Source organism: Mya arenaria, chromosome 1 (genome assembly GCF_026914265.1).
Source record: "Mya arenaria isolate MELC-2E11 chromosome 1, ASM2691426v1".
In the NCBI taxonomy this organism is placed as follows: Eukaryota; Metazoa; Mollusca; class Bivalvia; order Myida; family Myidae; genus Mya; species Mya arenaria.
In genome coordinates, this window is record NC_069122.1 from 39287145 (window position 1) to 39309351 (window position 22207).

Below are 22207 nucleotides of genomic sequence, written 5' to 3' on the forward strand. Positions count from 1 at the left end.
GAGTTATCACTCGGACAAGCTTTAAAATTATTTTACCATTAAAGGTCACTGTGACCTTGACCTTTGACCGATGAGCCCTAAAATCAATAGGGGTCATCTACTGGTCAGGCCCAACCTTCATGTCAAGTTTGATGACCATACGTCCAGGAATTATTTCTTCGAAGGGGGGCATAATAAAAAGTAGCTAACTAACCATGTTGTGGATGTTGTTATTTATCATTTATGTTTCGAAATATATATGCAAATTACGTGTCACATATGTACATACAGGGGTCATCACATCGTATATGTTCATAAAGGGCTTATCTAATAAACGATCGTACGATCAATCATCGTTAAATCAAGCCTTTGCGTTTAATATTTAATGAGTTTCACAATTTAAATTGAAAATTATACTTGCAAAAGAACATACACTTTGCCTTAACTGATAAATAAAGTTGTTTATTTTTAATTTTCGAAATAGATAGTACTGTAGAAAACTACTAAGATGTAAACATTCGAAAAAGCGATCGTAGGGTTTGTTAGTTAATAAGATGGCCGCAAAATTATTATACAAAACACTTATACAATGGAAATAACATAGTACTTTTCGGGAATAGTCAAAAGAAGACGCTGAATTCTAAATACAAAACTTGTTGGAAAATTGTTTGGTATAGTTCAGTGTATAAGTACCTATACATGTCAAAACATGAAACAAATCCACATTACTCGTCTTTTCATAGCGTCTCAATCGTCGTGTACTAATATCAATAACATAGGGTTTAAACTTGTACACCCTTTATACATATCAGGAATACTTTGTCGTAGCTTACATGCGATTATTGACTCCTTTGAAACATAAAAAAACACTTGTTAAAGACGTTTTTTTAACCCAATTTTAGTTAAACTTTTTAAAAACATTTTGCTCCACTGACGTAGACATTTTTTCCGCCGATGTCTGTTTACCTCTGTTGATGTAATACACATTGTTACATCGTCCATATGAGCTTAATGTTCGTATCATTTCGCGGCGCAGAATTATAATCTGAAATGTACAAAATTAACTATCATTTTAATTGCAATGACAATAATAATATGAAGAGAACACTAATCACAGAACTGTGATATCTAATATATCAGTTAAAATAGTTACGTCTAAACATTACGCCGTTACATTGTTGATAAGAAAACACACAGATCTTTCAAACCATAACATGCATCATTTTTTTTTAAATAATTGACCTAATAATATAATTATACAGTTAATAAATATCTGAAATAAGGTAGTTAAAGGTATTAATATCATTTATTGAAAATCGATTTATTTAAATAATGAAAAAAATAAATTCCTGGTGTAAATGTACATGTTAAGTTACTTTGGCAATCATTGTCTCTACATTCTGTGCATGGTTTATATACATGTTTAAATTTTTTTGAGTGTTCATAGTCTCTCATTAAATACCCGCCGAGCAATTATTGGAGCCATGCCATTTTGTTATGTATTGGCATGCTCCATCGCGTCTTCCATTGTAGTGCCAATGAGTGGAAAATAGACGTAAACAGTGAGTATGGGTTTTTTAATTTTCTTTTTTAAAAGATTAAACGTGTAAAATTAAAAAAAAATCTGGAGATTTTATTCCACATAGGACTGACCATGCGTTGTATTAAATGTTAAAGTTTCGAATAAAAAAGAACATCTGATCCTCTAGAATTTGCATTATTTGCGAGAGCTTAATGTTGACAACATCAAAATCTGGATTGTCAGGAAAATAGTGTTATCGTACTTGAGTTTTTTACAATTCCGTTAGATATTTGAAGCTTTTTAGTGACACAATGTTGTTTTGTTACAACTATTAAAACACTTAATTGCTGATTTTGATTTTATTTTCATAACTTTTTTTTATTTATATCACACATAGTCAATCATATGGTGAACTACAATCCCAGATCATTTTAATTTAATCATATAAACATCTAAATATGAAAAATAAAAGACCATACTCACTGTTTACCGCCATTTCCCACTCATGTGAAATACAACGGAAGACGCCATGGAGCTTTTTGAACGAATAACAAAGTGTTAGGACTCCAATGATTGCCCGGCGTGAAGTACAACACCTTATTATACCCTGATTTGATACAATGATACATTTTAAATGCATAATTATGGACCTCTATATTGAGATTCATTAAACAGTAAAGAGTTATCAGTTATAATAAATCAAAATATTACATATTGTACATAATTCTTAAATAGTTGCTATTACATTTAAACTATAGTTTATTAAATAAATCAGGCATGTTTTTGGTTACAATAATACAAAAAGCTTGTATTTGTATAAATATGCTTTTTTACATTTCAGTGATGCATTAAGAACAAAATTTGAAATTTTGAATATCATGAAATATCAAAGTAAACGTATCTATTAAATCGAAAACTTATTAACAAATATGGATATATTTACGATGCAAATTAATGTTTTCTTATATTCAAATAATGATATAATTAGGTAAACTAACGTTTCCATATACCTTTTTACGTGAACTGCGAACGTAATGTACCACAGGCGTTCTTTGTTTCCGCTGAACTCATACACCTGGATGGCGGGATGTTTTCCCAACTCCTCCTTCAATTGGTTCATGTCCTCCGCTAGTGTACACTCAGTTAGCCTACAGTAAACATACTGTCCAGACTGTATCAACATACGAAGGAAACGCCTGAACACTCCTGCTGACATTGTCACCTTCACTAGTATAATGTTATGGTCAGGTGAGGCGGGCTGTGGATCTACCACCTCGAGGGCAGCCGTGTTTCCCATTTCCTCCTTTAGCTGTCTCACCTCCTCCTCTACTGTACACTTAGCTAACCTACACTGCACAGAATGTGCCGACTGTATCACCATTTTAACAACACGCCTGAACACTTTTGCTGACATACGAATATTCCCCAGTGTAAGTTCACTTAGGACAGATTGTGGCCTATCCTGAAATGTCATATTCATCAAAGATTGTTACAAACAGATCTGATGCATATACATAATGTATTCATAGGTCTACACAACCTATAGTATACTACGCACCTGCTTTTATTCAGCAATTTTACTAACTAATTTATTAAATTGAAGTGATAAGATTTCTTGGATGATTTTATTCGTTTAAACATATTAAGCTAGAGTTATATTGTGGTAGTATTGTTATATCATTCTCAATAATGAAATCGCATACATTGTGATGCGATACAATGTTTAGCTTTTTATACGTAGTAATAATATATAACGATACATTCTGTCAGATTAACCTTTGCTTGATTTTCCATTAGGTTGGTGTTGAAAATGTTAGTATTGACAAACAAAACATGTTTAACTGTTTCTTTGTTTGAAACATGCGTGTGAATTTATATTCTAATTTCTTGTCTAAAATCGAAATGAATTATTGAATCCTAAGATTCTCCTTTCTCGTATCTCTAAACATTTCGTGGCACAGGTAATTTTATATTTCTTACTATAATCTTCCCCAGTAAGTATGATAACGATTTTAAACTTAATATACAATACAAAAATAGTTTTCACCAACAAAAGGACAGATCTCGCATTATGATGACTCACTGGTCATTTAAAAATGCATGAACTAGAGGATAATTGTTTGTTTCAATGTAAGATCGTATTATTTTTCACCTTAAACTATATTTACCATTTTTGTTGCACGAGGTGAAATATATTGCGACCTTCCACTGATCTTGCAATCTTGTATCAGATAAAAAATTAAGTTCAACCTCATGCAACATCATTTTATGAATCTCTTTATATGAGAGGACGAGAATTTAGAATTTCCTTAAAATATCTGCTTTACGCAAAATGAGAAAAAAATGTATTTCAAAGGTAGATCATGGACAGGTCGATCTAACTGAATACGAATGTTTAAACGCGATAAAAGCAAAAAAAAGTCCAGTGTCGCATGGTTTGACAGCGGAATTTTATCAATCTTTCTGGAACAAAATAAAACCAGACCTGGTCCTGTCTTTCAATTATTCATTTTAAAAGAATTGCAAAAATAGAGTATCATTACACTTCTTCCGAAAAAGAAGAAGATATTACTCAAATAAACAATTAGAGACCTCTTTCTCTACTAAATTAAGGTTACCAAATAGCTTCAAAATCAATTGCAAATAGAGCAAAGCCATTCTTACAGAAGATAATTTGTTATGATCAGACAGGTTTCATCAAGGGGAAATATATTGGGAAAAATATCAGAATTCTTCAAGAAGTGATTAATTTCACAAATTCAAACGAAGGTCTGATATTTTTTCTGATATTAATAAAGCTTTTGATAGCCTGGACCACAGTTTTCCTAATAAAATGCCTGAAAATTTCAATTTTGGTAAAGGTATAGTAAATGGGTACAACTATTTTATTATCTTATTCAGATACCAAAGGTTGTGTTACGAATCACATTTTTTTTTTAAATCAGAGTTCTTTTAAACGTAAAGGTGTCAGACAAGGCTGTCCTCTTTTCCCGTATTTATTTATTTGTTGCATCGAGCTATTGTCTATTGAAATCAATATAAATGAAATTATTAAGCTATTAAAGTAAACACTATTTACCCAAATCGAACAAATTATTATGCTAGCTTCATTTTAGATGGATCAAAAACATATTTCGACAATTTAATTAAAATAACAGTTTTGAAAACGTTATTATCAAAAATATAAGTTTCATCCATATTACTTTCCACTACCTACAAACATCTCTTTCTCCCTTTTCAACTAACACCCCAAAACAAAAAAAACCTCAAAAATACTTTCTCGATTTATTTGTGATTTATTTATGTGATTTATTTGCGTACACGAGTTTTGTATATATTTTCAATATATTTATGATCTACATGTATATTTGAGAAAATAAAATTGGAAACACAAGTGTTTACATCTAATTCGACAGTTGTTTTGTTTCTTAAATAATCTACATATTTTAATACTACGTTAACCTCTACTGATTATTTAAACAAAAGCAAAACGAACATAAAATCCATTCTCATATATGCAACAATTATAATAAACTGTATCAATTTACGAGGATAGACATGTCACCAGTGGACTTGTGTTATGATATACTTTACCCGTCATCTGTACGCATTAGTTTCTATATAGCGTCATAGCTAAAATTAGAAAAAATGGACTTGATGATGAAAACGAGTCTGATAACAGCAAAGACAACATGTCTGTAACCTCTGATAACTATTCGGATATTGATCCTTTGCAAGAGTTTGCCATTGAGGCTTTTCGAACCGTGTCAATCTCAGTACAGGGAGAAAGTGCGTGAGCTTATGCAAGAAGATAGCGATCTTAGTGAGAGCGAAGCCAAGAAGGTTGGATTTGAGGATATGCGGATATATATACCGAAAAGCCCTGCTAAACATTTTTAAGATCAGACTGCTACAGGCCATAAAGAAAACGATTAATCAATTTAAAGTCACAGAGAACTACGAAGAGCAGGAAGCCGTAAAAAACGCCAATGGCGGTAGTCCGATAGCCCTTGGCTACCGAATTTCAGCTCGGACTACCGATTTTCCGCAAAAACTAACCCGACCGGGCTACCGTTTTTTCCTTATATGATTAAAACAACAACATGCCAATGACACGCGTAAAGCATCGTGTTTTCTATACGCTTATTATTAAAAAATGCACCAAGTCAGATTCGCCGATATTTAAGATGACAAAAAAGGTAATTGCTCTGCTATTCAGGGATGCAAGCCATGTGCTGAAGGTTTGTTTATTAAATTAATGTATATAAACACATGTCAAGAGTAATTAACGCCCGATGTTAATTCATCTGTTTCTAACCAGTAACTGTGTCTATTAGCAGCAGTCAAACTCAATGACGTCAATAATTCCGCCCATTATGTAAATTAATGAATATCTTCGCCTGTTTCCGCGGACTGCGATGGCTGTGAAAAAACAACAATGCTAAAATATCAATATCAAATTTGATATGTTATTTATTTCGTTTAAATATATTTTATATATTGATCAGCTGAAATTAAATAGATCTTTAAGTCTTTAATGCGTAACAGAAAATAAGCGCATCGTCTTATATGCGCGGGAAACAGGTGCCCGTTTACTTCTTGGAACCTTTATAGAAAGTGAAATGATAACTGTTAGACATGATTAAATCGTTGCCAGTGTACCGTACAGTAAGGTTCATTTTTGAACCTTTGAAGAACAATTATAGAAATATTGGTAAAAGAAACATCGAGTATTTTTGTTTTTACTTCCGGAACTTGAAAGTGAAACTTAAAGTAGAAACTAGAAAAAATATCATTGCACACTCGCTTGTGCATTTCGGATTTGACAAGGATACACTGGATAACAGAAAGAATACCTTTTTAAAAGGCCTAATTATTTATATTGTATATATTTTCTGATCTTTTGATGACTACACTATTATAATATGTATCACTATAATTTATTTAAAACTGTATGAGCGTGCTCGATTAGATGGTCAGAATCGTGGGGAAATCTTATTCATACTTTTCCAAATGAGTGATTCTTTATGGTGTTTTAGTTTAGGCTAGTGAAATTGGTTTTGGGCTTGTAAAATTTCCTATCTGGTAGCCCGAAAGGTCTTGTGGATTCAAATCCGAATTTCGTATATGGCGGCCATACTTCAGCGGAGATTTTTGTTCTTTAAGGCAATGGCCAGTTACAACGTTCCTTAGTTAGACAAAGAGCAAGAGGAAGAAACTGAAGAGTCTATATTTGGATTTGCAAGGAACACACTACGGTACATGACAAACGCAAAATATAATTATAATCTACTATAAAATAAGTTTGATCTACGCCTTCCATCCACAAAAAGGAAAAATGGATCAATTTCAATAAATTAAATCAAATATTGCATTTCTTAGTTATAGGTGCAATCTTAAAGTGTATGGAACGGTACGGTAGTATGGCTATCAGGGGTTTGAGTAATAACCATAACCTTGGGAGAACCTTAAACAAATAAAGTAACATTTTGCTGTTTTCCTTTCTTATAAAGTTAAAAAACATAACTTTTTACCAATATATTACAAGTATATTTAGCCGCTTAATTAAATGTCAGCCTCTCATTGTGAATGAACCACATTGCCAAGTTGAGATCATAGACAAGTGCATGTACTGTTTCAGGTGTACAGTAGCTGAGTCTTAAGATGTCACGAGCTATTAACATCATCCGGATAAAGTTTGCATATTCGGAATATTGCAAACTTATTTCTTTTTTTACACCCCATGTTTTCATTTCTTTATTTTTGTTCTATTAGAATGGGTTTGGTAACACATATAAAACATATTTTTGGATTACTGAAATTGTATTTGAAAATATGATATGTTTTTAATTAAGGTCAACTTTTCAATTGGGTATCCAGTTGGCCGTCCTATTGGATTTTAGCTTTTCCGAAGTTTACTTATATTGAAGATTTAGAATTTGAATTATATCCACGCAGAATGGTACGCATTAAAATTTCACCAAATAGTTCTTAATCCAACAGGACATTCAATGTAAGATAAGGAAATATTCCACCGATTGACAATGAAAAACGCGAAATATATGGGATAATTGTTTGTTTCAGTTTAACAATGCAATGTATTTTACCGAATGAAAACCAACAGCTACATTTACTTCGGTTTTTAACGAGATGAAATTCACTGCGATCATAAACCGTAACAAATAATTTTCAAAATATATATCCTAAAGAGGATATAAAATGACAGACAACTGTAGTTTATACGGAAAACCGTGCCCGATTGCTTCCGAACGTAACGTCAATTAGAAAAGTACGTCGTTGAAATTGGTTCCACTTCTTAAGCGCTGACATTTGATTTTGACATAGTTAAAAAAACAGTGAAAACTATCAAATTTTTATTTTTACTGTGTCATCTTTTGTTACTAGTTAATTTATAATAGCCTCCGAAAAACAAGTAATAAATGTTGGATCCGTTACGAGTTCAGCAAGTTTGTTAGTAAAAGACATCATTAAAATAGCTTCCAAGAACGTTTGTTACGGTTACACATTTTACAGTACTGCATTACATTTTGAATGTGGTGTTCGAAAGGGTTACTTTCGCAAATAAAATGAAGGAATCAAATAGTTAGAAATCAAAATATTTACTATTTTACATTTTTAATAACTTAATTAAGAATCACTTACCAGAGCCGTTGTGAGTGAACCATCTCTTTGCGGTAGTAACGCTGTTATTAACTGTGGTGCTCGTTGTTGTGTTCTAAACTTGATTCCTAACTTGTGTAGATTGATCACTTGTAAGTTGATAACGTCAGAGAAATCAAGTCCACGTAATGAGAGTTTCTCGAGATATTCGAGATGTCTAAGGTTCTCAAGGTCTAATACTGAATCATTTGGACGACACGCCTTGATCAATGTGAGGTCTATATGTTTGATATTTTCAAGCTGTGAGATAATTTCCCCAGCTTGACGTTCGAAACCAAAGTTGTTCAATGTGAGTTTTCTCAAACATTTTAAATCTGACGACTGCAACGAAGATGCCAGTTTACTTGCTGTCTGGTAGTCTATGAAGCTTATATTGCATTCTAATAATCCGTGCAAATTCAAATGGTTGATATCTTCGTATGAATCATTTGTTAAATCAACAAACTTTAGAGTCTTGCAAGCCGCTAAATCTAAGATATTTGGATCTTTCTTGTACTGAAGGGCAGAGGAGAGGGTACTTTTTTCACCTATATGTAATGACATGAGGTTTGATTTTCTTTTCTCCAAACAATCTTTCAACGTTGACTTTTGTTTTGTTGTAAGATCATGTTCCCCTTTCCAAAATTCTACATTGCCAAGGACGACATGATTAAGGCAGAACTCTAACTCCATCCTTGAGTGTCCGCTTTTCTCCGCTTCGTCATATCCTCGCAGTATCATGTTTTGGAATTCCAAAGCTTTGTCAGCTGAATAATCATCTCTTTCACAATTTTCAGTAAACAGATCATTTAATGTTTTGGAAAACATTTCAGCAGCAGTTTTATTCAGGGAACAAAGACTGAGGAACATTTGCGACAGACTGAATACACTTTCTCTCCTGTTGTGTACATAAAGTTCTTCAATATGCTTGCACATTTTAGACAATTCTGTTCCGCAATTCGCTAAATACCATGCCGACAAATACTCTTGAAGTGTTTTGTGCAGAAAATGATAATACGGTGATCTTTCACCTGCTCTGTTGCTGCATGAGATTATTCCAGATTCAAGAGACGACTGTTCGTACCGTCTAAATTTTTCTAGTTGATCCCCTTGAATTTCAAATACAATGGAATCGTCCTCGCTAGGGGAAATCAGTTGATGGAAAGCTAATTCACCCAACGCATAAAGAAAGTCATTAGGTGGTTTGTTCGCTTTTATGTTTTTCTTGTCCCACATTTCATACCACCTTTCTTCTATTATTTCCCTGTACACGAAACACTGAGACATGTTTTCCTTTAATTTGCCTCTATGCCAGAGCCAAACAATGTGTACCAGCATGATTGGAACGTCTCTGAAATGCCACAGACCTTTCATTTGAATTTCATTGACGCAGGTGTCTGTATCTCCTGCTACTTGGTGACTTTTCCGTAACTCCCAAATTATTTTCCGAACTAGTTCCTTAGGTGACTCAACGCCTTGCAACTGCACGTGGTTTCCAAGTTGTGAGAGGTTTACTTTTACCTCAGCTAGTTTGTACGGTCTTGTTGTAATTATTGTTGTACAGTTCATCCAATTTGTTTCAATATGAGGAATCCTTTCATCAAGCTTACATTTTCTGCTATGCTTCCACTCGTCTAGACCATCAAGCAATATAAGACATCGTTCTGATTTCAAAATCTCTGTTAACAATTCAGTAAAGCCTTTATCATCTGACTCAATCTGATCGATCAAACATTGCAATATCATGTCTTTGACTTTGCATTTTCCCTCAACTTCTCGAAGCTTTATGTAGAATAGGAACTCAATCTGGTTGAAGAGTGTGTATGTCCCTGCCTCCTTAGTTCCTTTCTGATTCAGTTCGCACCAGTCAGCAACAATCTTTCTGCAAAGTGAAGACTTACCGGTGCCCGGCTCGCCTTCCACGAATACTGTTGTAGCCAGTGTGCCTTTGTCGATCAGAAACATGTTATTTATGTCTGATATTTTTTCATGTTTATATTTCCCGTCTTTGTCTTTTTTATTCTTTAACACCAGTAGTGGCATTTCATAAATGTCCTCTACAGCAGCATCAATATCCAATCGGACTTGCATTCTGACTTTTGTTTTGTAATGGTTGAGCAAATTTTCCTTTAACTCTGGAAATTGTGATATCTTTGTTAGTTTTATTTTCATTTAATAGGAAACAAAACTAATAAGACTAATTGTATCATATGTGAAATAATTTTCTTGCGTTCGATCATCTATTCATACTCATATTAATACGGTTTACAGTAGGCTGACCTTGAATGTTACAATAAGTAGACTGCGGTTGAATTACAAAAACATGTCAGTACATGTGTACGAACGCTATATATTAGGCGCTAGCTAAGCTAAAGAGTTACTACAACCAACCCCATTGTTTGAAATTATAAATAACTCGAGCTTCACGAAAAGTTTTATTGTCAATTAAAATCCCAATGCCTTCGTATTCAATCTTACAATGTATATCGTATATTTCTGGTCTATGTTCGGTGGGTATACGATACTCATTTTGTAATACGTGAACGTTACGAAGGAACGGTGATGACATCGTAATAATTTTTATCGTTTATTATTCACACTTAACGATTTTAGTTTGATAGCCTGCAGGGGTTACTGACATGTATTGGGGCCATCGGATGTTTGTATTTGTTCCGAATCCCTAATGTATGGCAAGATTGAAAACACATTTCTCAAGCGTAACAGGGATCACTATCTAATATTCATGCATTTTGATACCGTAAAGTAAAAAGTACGTTGAGATTGAATCAATGAAATGGTCCAAATGTATATTTATATGCGCATAAGTATGTTTAATATTTATGTCCCTATATAAGGTAATACCGTGATGAGGTCAACCAGAATGAAAACACTGCATAAATAGTGAAGTCATATGCTCTTGAAAAGGTCAAGATATAAAAAAAGATCAGTTTCAAAATCACCAGACATACTTCAATGTGACTTTTGTTACAAATCATTTGATGATATGATAATAAATATTCTTTTTTTAAAAGTTTAAGGTATCTGCTGTAGGTTGTGATTTTCATTGTGGTATCAGTTTTGCGCTTTCGTACAAAGAAGAAGAAATGCTAAATGAAATTGTTACTTTTTTATATCGTTTGGAAAAAAATGACAACTAGCCAATCAAACAAGAACATACATAAATAATCTCAACATTTATGGCTACACTAAACATATCGCTTTGAAATGGTTTATAAAATCATAAAAAACTTTACATTATGTTCACGCTGGAGTTGTATTTGCTTTATTTAGAAGACGATATGTTTTTTCGCAAAGCTGTTACACACTTTCAAGAAATTTCAATACAAAAAGGTAAAATACATTCATCTATCACAATTTAACTTATCAACTATGCACCCATATGACATTTCCTGAAACTTGAAATTGAAACATATAAATACATATATAAACAATCACATTTAGTAAAATGTATATCTATATTGCCTGATCGACAAATTTAATATATCAGAAATGCCTGTCTTAGTAGTACTATTATACAGATTCTGGCATAAGAACCAAGCCTTTGCTAAGTGTCGATGCAACTGCATTTAAAACAAAAACATAAACTCGGGTCGTTTTAACAAGGTTTGTTTCAATGTTATATTTTCAACATCGCAGTTATTATCAACTACTTGGATAATGCGTCCCTTGCGATCCACAAATTATGTAAATAGTTCACATATTTCTCATTCCTGAGCAATTTGGCGCATGCACGAACATCTGTCTTATTCTACGCATTGCTCGTAAGGATAACATTTTCGTAAAAGGCCATTGAATTAAATCTATATAAGGTTACACTACACTAAAATAATTATATATATATATATATATATATATATATATATATATATATATATATATATATATATATATATATATATATATATATATATATATATATATATATATATATATATATATATATATACCGAAAGCAGGACAATTAGACAAAATACAATTACTTTGTTTTGATAATACGCTCGTTCTAATGTAAGACTAGTTTGTAGTAAAGATTTGTTATTATATAATATTTTTAATGCAGTCGCCTACAGTACATGTGAAGCAGACCATCTGTGAATAGCACTTTAGCTGAAGACCAGTATTTTATAATTGTACTTCAATTATTACTCTGACTGGAAGGCAAACTATTACAATTATATACGATTTATATATAATTATTTACATTAATTAAATAGTCACTCTGGCATCAACATTAAACCTGCAATATATTTGTTGTATGTCAATATTTTATTTTTGCTCTGACGCTTGCTGTCATAATAATATCGTTCATTCGAGATAGAAAGACGAGGGTCAACCATAAAATTAAGCAAGCATTCTTGTGTGTTGCATTTGTTGAAATGCGTTGAGGTCACACCAAATATTTCATTTCATTCTAATGATAATGAAAACAAATACCGGGGTGGTCCCTAAACCCTAAACATTACGAATCCAATCAATCATTTTACTCGCTCTTTTGAAAAATGAGATGCATAAAGGAATCGCCCATGACGAAAGAATTGGTGAGCGGTCACTCACCGAAGTTGTCCGATCCCAAAGTGGACCAATTTTCATCCACTTATTGGCAATTAATATATTCAACGAGTTCGATAACCAGTATGGTCGCTTTAGCCCTTCAGTTATCAAAGGTTGAATACTTTCCCTAATAAAACTTAATATTGTAAGATTATTTTCACCAAATTTTAACAAATCTTGACCACAATTCTCTAATATTAATATCTCAGACGGAGTCAACCTTATCTCTTTTTGTGTTGATTGTCAAATGATAACCCGATTTACCTTTTCCGCTCTCAATCTTAACTTCTTTATTTTAAACTTGCTTTAATGAATACGGGCATATTTTATTGGACGAGTACGGTAACACATCGTTAATGGAAAGAACATCAAGAGCCATATTTCTTAAGTTGAATTTAAGATATGAATTGGAGGAAATTTTCGTTAGCAGTGACTTCGTTCGTGGTCAAAATATGCAATATACGTAGAACATGTCAACAATTTCATTACCATAAACATTTCAGACAACACATGATTTCAGTTGGTGGTTGAACACTTTCAACGCCTTATGCAAATAATAGTTACTGCAATATATACCCAAACTATTAAACAAGAAAACGCATTGGTTTGTTTGACTGCTTTGTACCATTTGTCCAGTTTATCTAGCAGTAACTAGTGTTTATATATATATTGTTGTAAAATATCCGCATGCTTCTAATTACATGGTACAAACTATCCCTACTGGCTACCGTTCTGATATGAGATTTAATACATTTAGTAACACATTTGTACAGGGGTTTTGTGATTGTTTTCACGACTCAGCTATTATCAGTTTTGCGGCCCTGGCCGATTATTGATTATCATTTTGCGGCCCGTAGAGCGTTCGCACGTGAATTCAATTTTTATCTTAAAATCAAATTTGGCGACTGTGAAACAATGTCTTAACTAAATAATCACATTTTTTTAGTCTGCTTGTACGTATTATTGATCAAAATCCTAAAATGAGGCAAACGCGAGCGCAGTTAGGAAAATAAGCTAGTGTTTTTTAACCAGTGTGGACTATTAGGGCGGCGTTTTGTTTATAAAGGTTGACATTTTAAAAACAAAACAAAGGAAGCAGCAAAAACTGAATTTACTTGAAAAACAGCCACTGCACATACATGTTGACATCAATAATACGAGGTATTAGTTTATTTAAGTAAAAACAGTCGTTCTTCTTGCTAAGTGTTCTTTTTTTAATTTGAATTGAGACATTAAAGGCATGAAAATACAGATGTCAGTAATTCGTACGGAAAAATTCGGAGAGACGTTTTGAGGAGTTTTCAAGGTGAATTGAAATTGATATGAATATGATATGACAACAAAATGTTGTTTGCCTTTTTGGCTTACGCTCAAAAACTAAATTTAATTTGATAGTGAGTTATCTAAACAAAGTCAAGACAGAATGAAATAAGAATGAATAAATGGATTGCAGGTAAACTATAAAAAAAGACTTTAAACTTACGCAATACGACTCGACTTCGTCTTGGGCCATTATGAGGCGCTCGGGCCAATTACCACTCAATGGCCCGGGTACGCCGTCTTTTAACCTTTAATTCATATATAAAAGGAGAAAAGAAATCACTTCCATAATTGAATATTGTACAACTTCGATCATCCAATATATGCAATCTTTTTTCACAATAAAATGGACATCACGGTACAAAACAGTTTCTTTAACCAGCGTTCGTTTGTGTAAAATTTCATTGTGTCATTACTATAAGTGTATTCTTTGTTTTCGTCTTTGCATTCACTTCTAATTCGGAAGAGTTACAAGAAATATCATTATTAGCATCAGTATTATTATTATTATTATTTTTTATATTATTATTATTATTATTATTACTATTATTATGCAAAATCAGAAAAAGTGCAGTGTAAAAGCACCCTAACTCTATTTTAGCTAATTTCAGAGTTATTGACCTTTTTAACATTTAATTGTCCGGAGAATTAACTGAAAACTACTTGTTGGAATTCAATTAAACGCCATACAATGGTTACGCACAAATGATAAGTTGAAGTGTATAAGAACCATAACTCTATTTCAGCTAAACACAGAGTAATTTCCCGTTGTTTTTTCTTGTCCGGAACATTAAAAAAAATAGTTGATGGAATTTAATTAAACTTCATACATGCTAACGTACAATGAGAGGTAGTGAAGAATACAAGTACCTTAACTTTATATCAGCTAATTACAGTATTATTGCTGATTGAAAGTTTTCTTGTCTGGAGCATGACTTAATAACTACTAGATGTCATTTAACTAAACATCAAACAATGGCCAAGCACAATGAAAGAAAGTACAGTGTACAATATTCATAAAACTGTATTCATAATCATTGTCAATTTAAGGTTGGAGTTTCTAAATATTATTCTGCCATTTACAACGAGGGCGGCGTTCGTGGGTATTAATTTCATTCAGTGATAGCTGTAATTATTACTATCGTCATAATTATTTTTTTATTATTATTATTATTTTATTATTATTATTATTATTTTACTTTTAATTTAAATGCTGCTATTCCTTACATAAAGTGTCAGCCCCCTTTAAATACTTTCCAACTAAATTCAATTCATCAAAATAATTCGATGTTTGGCTTAAAAAAACAACTACTTAAAATGTTATATAAACTAAGGACACGTCTTGGAAAAGGTTTACTTAGTGAAACATACTACATTCAGGAGTGAAAGGAAAACGTTTGTCATATATTTGTTAATGCAACTTGGAAGTATTTCATCCCGTTGTAAATAACAAGCAGGTCTGCTTCATTTGACAATTTCTTTAATATACATGTATAAACAAACATCTACTTTTATAGTGTATACATTATATAAAATACATGATACTATTTAATTTATAATCAAAAATGAGTTGTCCTACTCCTTTCAACTTAAACATAGCAACTATACATTTGATAAAGTTCACAAATGCATTCAAAGAATATGTAACAAACAGGATTTAAATCAAATGTATCACATGATTGCACATAAGAATATTACAGACAAGAATAATTGTATTTTGTACTCGAGTTGAATGGGCAAAAATCCCTTTAAATATGATGGAAAATCATGCCCAGAAAAATGGTCAATTTCTAATAATAATGAAAAAAAAAGGATTCCTTACCCTAAGACTTGAATAAATTATTGATTTTACATGCTTGATAAACTATTTATAGCCAAGCAACTCTGACACAACATCTGCATTTCATCTCAGTGATAATACATATAGGATAATTGTTTCAGTGTATGATCGCAAAATATTTTATCGAGTAAGCACCAAATGCTGTATTTCAGAAGTTGCGTTAGTTTTTTGGTGTTCAGGCGGAGAAATATCTTGCGATTGTTCACTGAAACGAACATTTTTTTTCTTTTTATTATATGCTAAAAATAATATAAAGTGGCATTTTAAATATTGTAGTTTATCAGAAAAGCGCGCCGAATTGTATGTAAAAGGAACGTCATTTTGGAAATGACGTCGTTGGAATTGTGTCCCAGGCCTGTACGCGCTGATGTTTGATCTGTTTTAAGTGTAGGAGCGTGTTTGCGTGCGTGTGTGTGAGTGTGCATTTGGTTTATACTTCAACCATTCTTCTAAAGTATATTAATTGCTAAATCTCCCAATTACTGCTTCAGGAGCCAATTTAAAAAAAAAATCATTTTTAAAGTTGATGTTTTGACGTAAGTATGGGCAAAAATATCAATACAGTAGAAATTATCAAATTATATTTTTTTTATTGTTGGAAACATTGAAGTATCATTTTTATATCACATATAAATTGCTATTAACCGCCGGGACGCATAAAATAAAGAATGTATTATGATGTGTTTGCTATGAAAATTACATAGCCCAAAACCAATTAATAAACTGCTGCAAACTGTTAAATATGAAAAAATTGTATTATTGAGATTTAAATGGCAAATACAAATAGTGCTGTTCTTAAGACCAAGACTATTAAGATAATAGCCGCAATTATTTTCTATTGCATTAAATCAATATAAGCTTACTGAAATGCATCAGTTTGTCAAATTTTGCTTTTTAACTCCAGTCATGTATATAAATTATATTCAACAGAACGTTTCAGTTCAACAATATGCAAATAGTGATCATGTAAGTGACAGTCATACACCATTATTACTAAATGCTGAACTGATTGCTTCTCGAACACATGGTGCAATTACAGAAAACACTAAAAACTGAAAAATTCTTAAAGTATCTGGTTTTAAATTGGCACAAACTTTTGAGAAAGGCATTTTGCCATTGTTTATACGGTGCTCAATTATTACACATTTGCTGTAAATGTCACACGTTTGAACACGCAAACAAGTTCAACAGCGGTGACTAACATCTTCATTCTCTTGAAATATGGTATTCAGTGCTGCATCCACATCCGGTTTCAGGTTGCTTGACCGCTTTAGGCTGCTGGCACATCAGAATTTACAGATAATATAAAAGCAATGTTTCAATAGAATAAAACTACCATCTTCTACTGTGAAGGTATGCAAAATGCATGTTAACAATCATTTAAGGCATACACAACTCCATAATTATGTTATCATAAATTTGATAAATTGAGTGCAGATCACATTTATTTAAAGATGGAGTTAATGAAATATATAATGTTTATATATTTTGAAATGAGTATTTAACAACTCCGAGGTAAAACCCCACTTAATGATTACAAAGAAGCATTTTGGAGGAGTCAAAACTACACATGCTTAGAATCTCTTCTACTTAAGTACCATATTTTATTCTCCGGAGGCGGTATGGAATTCCGGACAGGACCATTCTTTGAGCAGCACAGAGTTTGTCCCCCAGAGCTTTAGCAACCAGGCGGCTATAGAAAACATACCATAATACATTTGTGTTTAACATAATGTTTAAATGTATTAAGGTGTATTGAGGGATAAGCAATTATCTTAATGTAACTAGCACAATTTTTATCTGATTTGCCTTTTTTTGAAATATCACTTAAGTTTTCATTATCATATATATATATTATTGTGTGCAACGGGGCGGAGGGCTTATCATTGGTTTATACATGTGCTATATTTTGTTGAAGGGGTACGGTACACTCAGCGAGTTAGACCCACATTCGGCGCTGTTACGAAAACTGTTACCTGTTCAGAAGTTTTGACCAGATCAGTAAGGCACATGAATATACAAAAAATAAGACATGTATATGTTACCTCAGTCTATTTTAATAAAATAGCAACTAACATATTTTTTATTTTATTTCAATTTTCTTTCACTAATTAATTAAATCCTTCGATAAGTACAATATTGTGACTCAAGAATATAGAAAGTACAGACTAAGTACTGTATTGTTTTTTTGTGTTATGGGTCATAATGCAGATCGTCCAGAATATTCCAAATGGCCGCAGCCGTCCGCATAACAATAACAATTATTTCAACTACTTATGATCAAGTATAACATTTTTAGCAGCTTATCATCCCAAACACACGTTGTAAATCGATACTTAACCGTTAAAACCAATGGTATCAAACATCGAATGAACAATCTATTGAATTATAATTGGTATTCTTAAAGAAAAATCTGTGAAAAATCTGTGAATATAAAATAAAAATTCCAATATTTACAATATTTGCGTCAGACGCGTGTGGGAAAACGTGTTGTGGAGACTTCGTACCACTTCAATATCGTACTACTACTATACCTTACGGTTCTTGGTAACTCTTTCCGACCGAATCATCAATAACTGAATGTTACGAACGTTCCTGTAAAGATATTGTTGTGGTTACTGGTACGAAGTCTGCGTAAATAAGGAAAAACCCGTACCTTGCTATCAGATTCGTGGTCGATAAAACATGATGTTTCTAGTGAAAAGTGTTCAAATATGCATTATTCAATAGAAATAAGCATCATGCATCTCATTTAAACTCACCTTTACAAGAATCAATAAGATTAATCTGCTCTGCTTTCAAACTTGGAGTAGGATTTGTTATTTGTGCCAGTTCCAAATAAACAAAATAGCGTCCAATGTTCACTTAAAGTCGGCATCAAGTTCATTGTAGCGTGAAATGCGGATTAATATATTTAAGTTTTATTCCATAAATATTTAGTTTCAGCGATACTTTGCGAATTTGTCAGGAGCAGTTACTGCTAAATGACAAAAAGCAGTTTGCTACATACTGTATTGCACAGTAATGAAACATACTTTACTATCTTTTAACGCATTAGCAAAACTATCTATATATGGAAGTGCCGATCTAATATAGAACATGTGCCTCGGTTGTTTCCGTATTGATTTTCATTGGTTAACGGAGGTAAAACCCCGCCCGAAACATGTAAAATTTGATTGCCGGCCTGCACGCGCTTTATATGAGAAAAGAATGACAAGCTATTGTGGTGCCCATTTGTTATATCCATCACTTCGGCAAAGTAAAGAAGTAGTCCCGTGCACATATATTTGCCGTAGGAGGACGTGTTATGCGCGTTCGACTTCAAGCCCGTATTAATATAAAATTTAAACGAATTGTAAAATGTTAATACTGACCAGATTTCGTTTGTTTGTGTAGAGGTTCGACTACTTCTTTACGCAACCGTTTAACGAGTATCTCTGACTGATCTTCAAGCGTTCTTTTACCATCTGTCACAGCTTGTTTAATATTTTCTGTGGCCCTTCTTTCCAAAAACGTTATGTGATCCATGACCCTACTCCTTTCTTGTTTAATCGACAGAAAAATGTTGTCTTTAGTCTCTGATAAATCGTGCATAGCAGCGTTAGAAAAAAGTTCATGTGCTTCCAACATGTCTTCCAGATTCTTCTGGAATTGTTTGCTTTCAGAGTGTATATATTCTTTAGCACTTTCTGTATCAATTGTGTCTGTTTGAAGTTTCATTTCAATATCTGCAAGTCTCTGTTGGAATTCATCATGTAACTCCTGGCAGATATACTTGTATGCATTTTCATCTTTAGACGGATCGGTTGTCTTCAGCTATAGATATAGTTTCATCTTACATTTTGTATCCGGTGAGTACTTTGTCAAACAGTGATTTATCATTTATAATTAAAAACGCTCCTTTATATCAAAGTATATAATAAAATAAATGAAATAATATAAAATATAAATGTGCATGACTAAATGAAAGTTAAATGCTTACAAACGACATAGCTAAATGTGACTTATATGTACATGGTTTGGCTTTGTTCTTTATACGTTTGTAATGTTACTATTTAAGTTTAAGTTTCCTTCAATTTTAGCAGACAGTTCAGAACGTTGATGGTTGCAAAAATGTTGCTAAGCCCTAAATAGAATTAAACAGCTTTTTTAAAATTAGTTGATACTGTGCAAGAAATAAAGTGTACCTGGTCCAATTGTTTCCTAGCCTGTAACGCCTCTGGCCGAGCCTGCAGTCCTGGCTCTTTAAGTAGAGCGTACAGGTTATCAATACATTCGGTTGTAGCCTGGTCTGTCAGTGAGCTGGAACAACTGTCCGGCATGTGCCGAATGTGATTGACCATTTCTCGAGCCTGTAAACAGAACGTAAACAATGCATAAAGTGACTTATTAAGCGAGATAAACGTTGCAAAATAACGGTTATATACAAATGTTGGAACGCATTCCTGACATTGACTTGTAGTTGACCACTAGTTTAGGTTGTCATGATTTATGGTAATGTTGTTGTAGTCTAGTAAATGAAGGCCTCGGGACAGTGGTCTGTTAATGTACCGAATGTGTTTGACCACAGTCAGACCTGTCATGAATAAAGATAAATATGTTGTGGTCTCGTTAATCAGGGCAACGGAACAAATGTCCGGCATTTTGCCGACTGTTATTACAACTTCTCAATTATGTCATAGTAATTATAATATACGACAAACAAAACAAGAGCGTAGCCGAGCGAGCACCATGGCTGACCGGCTGTTGTTTAAACTTGTACTTAAGTATTGAATACAGACGTATGGGCCAGGCTACATATATGCACAGTGTCACTAGGTAATATGTGTAAAAATGTTTCCTGTCTATCCAAAGGTTTTGGCCACGTGATATATTTTGTCTGACCTTTGCACGCTATCAAGTAGCATAGTGTGTCAATTACTTATGCTATGGGAGTTATGGGTGTTGCCACATATGAACATATTTGTTACTTGTACTCTATAATGATTGGTGTTAATATCTTGAACGTTTATAATGGCCATGTTTTACGTTTGATGCAACATGATGCGGATACTGACACCGGTGCTACAACAACAACTTTAAGTTTAACTGACCAGGATGTATAAAAGCAAATAAGTTCAAACACTACAAATAAATTTACATGTTCGTTTTTGTCTTTAACCTCCTCAATCCGACTGACAGCCGAAGAGGTGCATATGCAAATGACTTGTAAATGTAAACCTGACTTAAGACACACATTCGACGATCGTACCTTTTCACAGACACTGGGAGTGATCTTCCCCTGGAAACGCCTGCAGTTAATGATGAATCCAGCAATGCCATTGAAATCCGTTTCTTCAACAGTGGCCTTTTTCTCATATCCAGATGGCGACATAAATACCTTGGCTATCTCCCATGGTGAGTGAGCCCAGTTTTCTGTTTTTGTGTTTCTCAAATTCAGTGCACCTATTCCTTTCGCTTGTCCATATGCATGCTCGTTGACCAACTCTTCTCGGAGAACAGTATGAAATGGGCACCTTGCATTTCTGTTGTGTACATCTATGGAAGAGCATGTGGTGCATGCTGGTACCTGTGCTTTTCGCAATTGTTCGCCATGCAAAAGTGTCGCCTCAACTTCGACAGCGGGCAGAAGGGCCTGCCTTGTGACGTATACAGCCCGCCACTGTTTAAGCCAGTTTTGCGATGCCGGATTGTTGGTGTCGATGAGTTTTGACATACTTTACTCATCTCGGTTACATCTGATCTTCAACAAAGAAATGACAATACATAAGTTCTGGACACTGAATATATACAAAAGTTTTAAAATAGCTCCAAGGCCCTAAGCGCATATTATACCACTCATCTGAGGTATCAGACTCATTTCGGAATCAAATTAATGCAAGTGTTCAACATAACTTTTATAAATTGCTTAAAGTTTCCGAGTCGAATAGTACATGCACAGGATTGTTCAAGAATCGTTTGAAATCGCGGGCAATATTAAATTAAAAATATGTGCCAGTATTGAAATATTTACTAAAATTTTGTGTATTTAGAATCTAGCAAAAAAGAACACACCCAAAACATTCCGAACGAAGATCTACCTTTCTCAAGATGGTAGTTTTATATGACACGACCAATATTCAACTTGTCACATATTACATGAAGACAATCATTCTAATAAAGTTACAAGTTAGGAAAACTGTTAAAACACAATCATACTTTTTTCAAAATACATTTTTTTGGATTTGACCCAAAATGACGCATATCAGAGATTGACATATATGTTATTCATAATACATTATAAACTACATGTAAAGCCTGTTGTCAATGTAGCT

General features: G+C 33.1%; 1 protein-coding gene across 4 annotated transcripts in view; it reads right to left on the reverse strand.

The window, feature by feature from the left end:
• Positions 1 to 615: 615 nt before the first annotated feature.
• Positions 616 to 22207, reverse strand: part of LOC128236580 (uncharacterized) — a 32642-nt gene continuing 11050 nt past the window's right edge. Inside the window, exons 2-8 of one of the 4 annotated variants that reach the window (XR_008261386.1) lie at positions 21145 to 21636; positions 20081 to 20245; positions 19268 to 19709; positions 8165 to 10296; positions 2512 to 2963; positions 1985 to 2108; positions 616 to 1024 (exon numbers count right to left, since the gene is read on the reverse strand). Coding sequence is in view for 2 of the 4 variants with exons in the window: in XM_052951533.1 (XP_052807493.1) it covers positions 1018 to 1024; positions 2512 to 2963; positions 8165 to 10296; positions 19268 to 19709; positions 20081 to 20245; positions 21145 to 21609 (3663 nt within the window). In the remaining 2 variants the exon portion in view is untranslated. The other 3 variants (XR_008261385.1, XM_052951533.1, XM_052951544.1) reach the window with 3 other exon arrangements.